Genomic DNA, 8,956 nt, shown 5'->3' with positions numbered 1-8,956 from the left:
AAGAAAGAAGGAAGGGAGGGAGGGGAGGGGAGGGAGGGAGGAACTGTTCACTATTCCCTGCCATTTGTGAGCCCATGGTGTATTTCAAAATAATTCTGTTTTCCCAGATGCCCCCTTAACCACACCACTGTCCACACACAGTCACGCTGCCTAAAGCGAGGCTGACCTTGAGGCTGCAGTCCTTGCAATTGCTCCTTGCTGAACTCTGGGAAAGAACATTGTGGAGTCCAGCCCCTTCCCAGTCTCCTGACACTGCTCTCACCCTCGAGTGCAGGAACCAGGACCTTAAAGTGTCAGACCTTGCAAGGCTGGGTCTCTGCAAGACTTTAGGGTATAGGGCGGGCGCAGTGGGTCACGCCTGTAATCCCAGCACTTGGGAGGCTGAGGCAGGCAGATCACGAGGTCAGGAGTTCGAGACCAGCCTGGCCAACATGGCAAAACCCCATCTTTACTAAAAATACAAAAATTAGCTGGGCATGGTGGCAGGCACCCCCAGCTACTCGGGACGCTGAGGCAGGAGAATCTCTTGAACCCGGGAGGCAGATGTTGCAGTGAGCTGAGAGCACGCCATTGCACTCCAGCCTAGGCAACAGGAGCAAGACTCTGTCTCCAAAAAAAAAAAAATTTAGGGGATAACTTGGACCACCCCTATCAGGAACTGAGGGAGGGCAGGGGTGGGCGGTGATGAACGCATCAGGGAGAACAGGGAAGCCAGGGGTAAGGAGCATGGGCAGGCAGAGGATGGGCAGGGTGAGGCAGCTGGGGTGGGCCCTCCAAGAACCACATAAGCCCCTGTGCCTCCTCCCATGCCGCCGCTGCTATGGTAACCATCACTGCGGGAAGCAGCGTTCCTGTTCTGTGGCCACTGCTTCCAACCAGACCTGACATTGAGAAGAAGGTGGCTAGAAGACTCTCAAGTTTGCATGGCCAGTCCCTTGTCCCTTCTCCATCTTACCCACCCCTCACTTACTGTCCCAGCCAATGAGATCACCGGCTTCATCGTCCCTGGTACATGTATGATTTCCACGGGTTTATTGCCATGGCTCAAAGTATTCCAGTTTTTCTCTCTTTTTTTTTTTTTCTTAGACAGAGTCTCACTCTGTTGCCCAGGCTGGAGTGCAGTGGCACAATCCGGCTCACTGCAAGCTCCGCCTCCCAGGTTCACACCATTCTCCCGCCTCAGCCTCCCCAGGAGCTGGGAATACAGACACCCACCACCAAGCCCGGATAATTTTTTTTTTTTTTTTTTTGTATTTTTAGTAGACATGGGGTTTGACCGTGTTAGCCAGGATGGTCTCAATCTCCTGACCTCGTGATCCGCCTGCCTCAGCCTCCCAAAGTGCTGGGATTACAAGCGTGAGCCACCGCGCCCGGCCAAGGCAGTCCAGTTTTTCACACCCATCACATCACTTGCTCTGTGGAAATCCTCAGAAGAGGAATCTGAGATCAGTGGGACTGGGACACAGCTAGCCACATGGGACTCAGAAAACATTTATTGAATGGACACTGGGGCCGCCACTAGCCTGCATCACTTCTTCCTCAAGCTAAAACAAATTTTTTAAATTGATATATTATTGGACAACCTGGGTAGTTCTCCCCAGAGGACTTTCCAGCATCCTAATGGGCATTCCTCCCTGGCTGTGTACACAAGTGCACCCCACCGTCGCCCACTCACCCCACCATCACCCACTCACCCCATCGCCCACTCACCCCACCGTCACCCACTCACCACACCATTGCCCACTCACCGCACCGTCTCGCCCACTCGCCGCACCGTCACCCACTCGCCACACCGTCTCGCCCACTCGCCCCACCGTCACCCACTCGCCACACCGTTTCACCCACTCGCCCCACCTTCGCCCACTCACCCCACCGTCACCCACTCACCTCACCGTCGCCCACTCACCCCACCCTCCAGACACCAGGGCTACTCATCTTGAGCAGCACCCACACTCCGACCTGCCCCACACTCTTGGCTTCAGAGTTGAGGAAGGAACAGATGGGTTTCCAGCGTGGTTGGCTGAGTGAAAGCAGCATCCCAGAGACACCCCCGGGCCCTGTTAGGACAGACCGTGATGTGTGCAGTTGTGTGCGCCATTGAGCCTGAGCATGCTTATGGCTGGAGTGTCTGTGTGTGGCCCAGTGCAACCAGGGGGTTTCTGTAGAAGATGGGCTCATGCCTGTCTCTCTAGGAGTTCATGCCAGCTCTCGTGCTCTCCATAAGTATGTATCTGACTGTCACATGAATGCTGCACACTTCATTGTGGAGCTGTCATGCAATGTCTAACCCAAATACCTGGGCGAACTCTGGCGCTATGAATGCTGCTATCCCAATTTTAAGGGTGAGGAAACTGAGGCTCAAACAGGTTAAGCATCTTGTCCAAATCACAAAAGAAGCTGTAGGTCAGTTATCTAAAAAGCAGCAGGGTATCAAGGGCCTCCCTCCCAACCTATCTCTTTCCAAAACCAGGAGCCACCCTTGAGCTCCAAAACCCCCAGGGACACTGGCTCTGCTGGCCAAGGTGAGGATGGATGAAGCTGGGGAATGCAAGTCTGAAATCCAAGCAAGGACAGGTGGAGCCCGCACTGGCAGGAAATCCCACTGACAAGTTGGTACTAGACAGGGAGGGATGGGGTGGGAGCTATTTTATCTCTGTTCTGGGGGGATCCAGAGAGATGCAGAGCTGCCTCCACTGGCAGAAATGTGGCATCTCTAAGGCATGGTGAGGGAGACAAGCTTGGTCCAGGTACAAGAAGGCATCACCCTCTGACCAGCAATGACCAACATTAGGAGCCAGTGACTAGAACCACCCCTCCCCCACCCCCACATATTGTCAACAGAGCTGGAAATCAAAAGGGGACTTTGGTCAGAAGAATTTTTCATAATATTTAGCCCTACAATGGACTAGAAAGAACCACAAAGATACCTTATACAAGATCGGCACCCTGGCCAGGCGCAGTGGCTCACGCCTGTAATCCCAGCAATTTGGGAGGCCGAGGCGGGTGGATCACTGGAGGTCAGGAGTCAGACCAGCCTGGCCAACATGGTGAAACTCCATCTCTACTAAATACAAAAATTAGCCCGGCGTACAGGCAGGTGCCTGTAATCCCAGCTACTCGGGAGGCTGAGACAGGAAAATCGCTTGAACCCAGGAGGAGGAGGTTGCAGTAAGCTGAGATTGTGCCACTGCACTCCAGCCCGAGAGACAGCAGTCACTCAGCAAACCTGCAGCCGTGTCAGGGATAAATGGCAGACTAGTGATTCCTAAGCAGAGCCCTTTCGGTAATTCCAGGAGGCCTTTTAACTGTTCACATCTCTAACCCATTTAGAACCAGTTCTAATTCAGACATGAATTGTATATTCATATCTGAGGATACAAAGTAGGTGAGTGGGTCCTGAGGCCAAGCCTCCCCTTGATTTCTCAGCAATGGCACAACCAGTCTCACCATGAGAATCAAGAAGCAAAGATTTTTCTCCCACTAGCTCCCAAAGATCACTGCCTTGTCGCTGATGGAACTAGCAATGCCACCAGATGGATCCGGCGTGAACAGTCACGGCTGGCCGCGCCACTTCCCCAGGTTTCACACGCCCGCAATGCAGAATGCAAAGGCACAAGACATCAAGGTTAATAAACAGTTTTATTTGCCTTGTACAGCATCAATTTTCTTACATTCTCAGTTAATTGGCCATTAAAGTGCTGGAAATTTTCTTAATCATGATAACATTTGTTAAAAAGAAATCAGAACTAATATCAGGAACATGGCGGCCTGAAGGAAACATTTTCCTTACAAAACACAGAAAATGGAAGCCCCTCATGTTGAGGGGGTGGGTTGGACAATTTGCAAACAGGTTCTAATTTCCTCTCACTGTCAGCACCAAACTGGCTGGGACCACCACCCCTGGGTGAAAGAAGCAACGCTAAAGAATCCTAAAAACACCCACACACTCTGACTGCCGCCACCTCTGGGCCATCTGTGGGTGTTTGCTGTTTGAACAGATCCAATCTCAGAAAAGAGGAAGACCTGACCTCCGTCTGCAACCCATCACCCCACCCACCCTTACTAACAAAAGCCCCCAAAGTCATTACAATGAAAAAGTGGGTTTCCATTACCCCAAAACTAACAATGTTCAGTAAAAATGAGGATAATAAACACAAAAGCTTGCGTAGTAAACAGGAGCTCTCAGCAGTCAATGCAAAAAATATGTATATATATGAAATCTTAAGGCAAATACTGTTGACTTTGCACATGGGCTGGACGAACTTGGAACTCTTTACCTATCTGTATAGTTCCAGGAGCCTACAGGCGGTCGGTTTTTCAGCGCTTGCCACCGGGCCAGGCAAGATCTTTGCATGATTGCTGAGGCGGTCGGTGTGCTTCCCTTTGGAGTTTATATAGGAACACACCCAAGGCTGATGTTTTGTTATATATATATATATATGTACACACATACAAAGGCCTGCTACTCTTTCTTTGTGGAAACTGACAGCTCCACCTCAGGAAGCTGGATGCCAACCTTATTCCCACTGTCATTGCTAGAAGAGGAGGACAGTCGGGATTTCTTAGAGGCCAGGGACACCCCACTCCCCTGTAACTTGCCTGTCTCATCATCACTCCCAGTCACCTCATAATGACCTTTGCTCTTTGACCCCAATCCACCAAAGGTACCGAATTTCAGCTTCCCGTGTTTCCCTTTAACTTTCCCGCCTTCCAGCGACACCTCCCCACCTTCAAACTCCAGAGTCCCCGTCGGGGTGGAAGGTCCAGAGAACTCTCTTTCATCACTGAATGAATTTGAGCGGTGCCGTGGCTTCTTACTTTTAAATAAGGAGAATTTGCCTTTTGGTGAAGAGGCTTCGGCCTCTGCCTCTCCTTCCAGAGAGCCCAGGCTGGCCTTTGAACTTTTCAAGTCACCTTTGGACCCAGAAATGGATGCTTCTGGTGAGCCAGTGACACCACCTTTCCCTTTAGGTTTGGAAAAATTAAACTTGGGCATTTTGATTTTGGACTTTTTCAGTTTGACTTCAGACTCTTCCCACTCGCCATCTCCAGCACCAGCTTGGACACTGGCCTCTGCTTTAGGGAAGTGAACATCCACCCCCACTTCTCTGCCAACCAGCTCACGGCCAGAGAAGGTAAATTTGGGGATCTTCATTTTAGGGAATGTTACTTTTCCAGATCCACTTTCCAAGTGACCCTGAGGCCCAGACACACTCAGCCCAGGAGCCTGGAGTCCGATCTGACCTCCTTTCACACCTCCTTCCACCTTTGGTCCTGAGAAATGAAGGCCCCCAGCAAACTTAGATGTGTCCAAGTTGAGAGCAGAGGAGACCTGGGGTCCCTTCCACTCACCCCCGGAACCTTTAACACTCACATGCCCTTCACCGAGGCTGATGTCTGGGGCACTGACACCCCCTGAAACATCCACACCTCCTTTGACTTTTGGGCCCTTCAAGTTGATGGCAAAATCTGACTCAGGAGATGCCATATTAAAGGAAGGCCCCTTCACACTGACATCGGGAGCAGGCCCGTGGAAACCTACTTCTGAACCTTTCAGACCACCTTTGATTTCAGGACCAGAAATCTGCCCAGCTGGGAGTTTCACATTCACACCTGGCAGGTTCACATCACATCCAGAGGACTTAATTCCAGGCATCTGGAGGTTTCCTTCTAGGCCTTGAACACTGATGCCTGGAACACCTCCTCCAACAGTGGGGCCTTTGATCTCGCCAGTGGCCCCAAGGCTCCCTTTCACTTTTGGTCCTTCCAAGTTAAAGTCCACATTCGGTGCTGAAATCTGAGGCCCTTTCAAGTTCACATCCACACCTGGCCCCTTCAGTTCTCCAGAAACCTGTGGCCCCTTGGCATTAACGTGCAAGTCGGACCCTGGAGTAGAGATGCCAAATTGGGGCAGCTTCATTTTGGGAAGTTTAATGCTGCCTTCGGATGCCTCCAAGCTTAGATCAGGAGCTCCTACGGATACTTTAGGGCATTTGATGTCACCAGAGACAGCCAGGTCTCCCTGCAGGCTTGGTCCCCTCAGTGTCACATCTGGTGCCCCAACGTTAAGCTTTGTTGTGGCATCGATCCCTGGCACTTTCACACCGTCTCCTCCCACCTGCACTTTGCCACCGACACCGCTGAGGTCGAGCCCTGGAGCATGCACTTTCATGCTGGGAACAGATGCATCCAGGTCTCCCTTCAAACTTGGTCCTTTCAAGTTCAGATCAAGGTCAGGCCCAGAGACTTTTGGCATAGAGAGGTTCACTGAAGGCAAGTCTACTCCTGGCCCCTTTAGAGAAACATCGGGCCCTTCGAGCTTAACATCTGGTCCTCTCAAGTCTCCCTCAAGAGAGGGTAGCTGAGCATGGATGTCGGCTCCCCCACCCTCCATTTTCACACCAGGGATGCCGATCTTGGGCATGGAAAACTTGGGGAACTTAATTTTTGCTTCCGGACCTTGCAGATCTACATCTGGTCCTTCCAGTCCCACACTGGGGACATCACCCTTCATCTTTGGTCCTTTCAAGTTCACATTCACATCAGGGATGGAGACTTGAGGGGCAGAAATGCCGAAGGAAGGTGTTTTGACTTTAGCATCTGGGCCTTCGATGTTGACGTCAGGTGCATCCAAGTTTGCCTGCACTTTGAGGCCTTTCAGGTCACCCTCTATTTTTGGCACTGAGATGTCCACACCTGGCATCTTGACCTTGGGAGCCTTCGCCTTGATGTCAGGACCTTCGACGTGAATCCCTGGCGAAGACAGTTCCAGATCAGGTGCCTGGAGTTCACCCTCCAATTTGGGGCTAGGGAGAGGAGCCTCAGCTTTAAATTTAGGTGATTTAATGTCAAACTCTACATCTGGGAAGTACATTTTTCCAAACATCGTTTTCTTGGTTTTCGGCGATTTCACGTCGACTTTGAGTGCAGCATCCGGCCCTGCGATGTTGACATCGACATCAGGAGCCTTGAGACTGGCATCAATTTCAGCCCCAGGAACGTTCAGGTCAAATCCCTGTTTTTTGGCCTTAATTTTAGGACCACTCATATGAATTTTAGGCATTTTAAACTTACTTTTCTTCCCCTTGCCACCAACACTAATTTCAGGAGTCTCAAGGTTCAGCTCTGCCTCAGGAACAGTGACATCTAGTGAAGGTGATTTGATGTCAGCTTTGGGACTTTTTGCCCCAAATCCAAACTTGGGTTTCTTAAATTTGGGGATTTTAACATCTGGCCCTTCGATGTTAATATCTGGGCTGTCCATGTGTACATCTAAGCTGGGAGCTTCAACTTTGGGCCCCTTGAGGTCCACTTCACCACCTTCTAACTTCGGACCTGAAAATCCAATTTTTGGTGCCTTGAGATGCAAATCAACATCAGGAGCAGTTACTTTAGGAGCAGATATCTCCAGTGACGGCATCTTCAAAGATGGGCCACTGAGTTTGGCATTGGGGCCTTCGAAATCCAGGTTGGGACCTTTAAGGTCTACTTCTGGGCCTTTCAAAGTCCCTTCAACCTTAGGGACAGCCACATCATACTCTGCTTTTACTTTGGGTCCTTTCAAATCTAGGTCAACATCAGGTATGGAGATCTTGGGAGCTTTGATATTAATTTCAGGCATCTTGAACTTGGGGCCCTTCAGTTTTGCATCTGGACCTTCGATATTCACATCTGGAACATCAATGTCCACCTTGGGTCCCGAGACATCGATGTCGGCCTTGGGCAGGTTCACATCCACATCTGGGCCCTCTCCTTTGAAGCCAGGCATGCTGAATTTGGGCATTTTCACCTTGGGCATCTTCAGGTGCCAGTCTGGGCCTTGAACATCCACATCAGGGGCATCGATGTCCACTTTTAGGCCCGTGATGTCAACTTCTGGGCCCTTGAGGTCGCCTTCCACTTTAGGAAGGGAAATGTCCACATCGCCCTTCACCTTTGGACCTTTCAGATTCAGGTCAACTTCAGGCATAGAGATCTTCGGTGCCTTGAGGTGCAGGTCAGGCATTTTAAATTTGGGGCCCTTCAGTTTCCCTTCTGGACCATGAATGTCAATATCAGGAGTGTCAATGTCCACTTTAGGGCCTTTGACATCCACTTGGGGACCTTTCAGATCTCCTTCCAGTTTAGGAATGGAAATGTCCATATCTCCTTTTATCTTAGGTCCTTTCAAGTTCAAATCAATGTCACTCATGGAGATTTGTGGGGTTTTGAAATGAACATCAGGCATCTTAAACTTGGGACCTTTGAGCTTTCCTTCAGGACCTTCGATGTCTACCTCTGGCCCTTTCAGATCACCTTCCAGCTTAGGTAGCGAGACATCCACATCGCCCTTTACTTTTGGACCTTTCAGATGCAAGTCAAAGTCAGGCATGGAGATCTTGGGGGCTTTGATGTTCATCTCAGGCATCTTAAATTTGGGCCCCTTCAGTTTTCCTTCTGGACCTTCAATATTGACATCAGGGGTGTCCATGTCCAAACTGGGGCCTTTTATGTCAATTTCAGGGCCCTTGAGATCACCTTCCACTTTGGGTAGAGAGACACCCACATCACCCTTCACTTTGGGGCCCTTCAAGTTAAAGTCAAGGTCAGGCATGGAGATCTTCGGGGCCTTGATATTCATCTCTGGCATCTTGAACTTCGGGCCCTTCAGTTTTGCATCTGGACCTTCAATACTGACATCAGGGGCATCAATGTCCACTTTGGGGGCAGATATGTCAATATCAGCCTTGGGCAGGTTCACATCCACATCTGGGCCCTCCCCTTTGAATCCTGGCATGCTGAACTTGGGCATTTTCACCTTGGGCATCTTCAGGTGCCAGTCTGGGCCTTGAACATCCACATCAGGGGCATCGATGTCCACTTTGGGGCCCGTGATGTCAACTTCTGGGCCCTTGAGGTCGCCTTCCACTTTAGGAAGAGAAACATCCACATCGCCCTTCACCTTGGGGCCTTTCAG

The 8,956-nt window shown here is 50.6% G+C and overlaps 2 protein-coding genes across 2 annotated transcripts in view; both read right to left on the bottom strand.

Moving 5' to 3' along the window:
• LOC105512277 overlaps positions 1-8,956 on the bottom strand; it is a 129,628-nt gene that overhangs the window by 99,061 nt on the left and 21,611 nt on the right. The window lies entirely within an intron of this gene.
• Positions 3,621-8,956, bottom strand: part of AHNAK (AHNAK nucleoprotein) — a 21,626-nt gene continuing 16,290 nt past the window's right edge. The window contains exon 8 of the mRNA XM_011942701.1: positions 3,621-8,797. Coding sequence (XP_011798091.1) covers positions 4,463-8,797 — 4,335 coding nt within the window. The 3' untranslated portion in view covers positions 3,621-4,462. The remainder of the gene's footprint in view (positions 8,798-8,956) is intronic.

This window comes from Colobus angolensis, unplaced genomic scaffold (genome assembly GCF_000951035.1).
Source record: "Colobus angolensis palliatus isolate OR3802 unplaced genomic scaffold, Cang.pa_1.0 Scaffold21, whole genome shotgun sequence".
In the NCBI taxonomy this organism is placed as follows: Eukaryota; Metazoa; Chordata; class Mammalia; order Primates; family Cercopithecidae; genus Colobus; species Colobus angolensis.
This window is presented reverse-complemented; position numbering and strand designations above follow the sequence as displayed.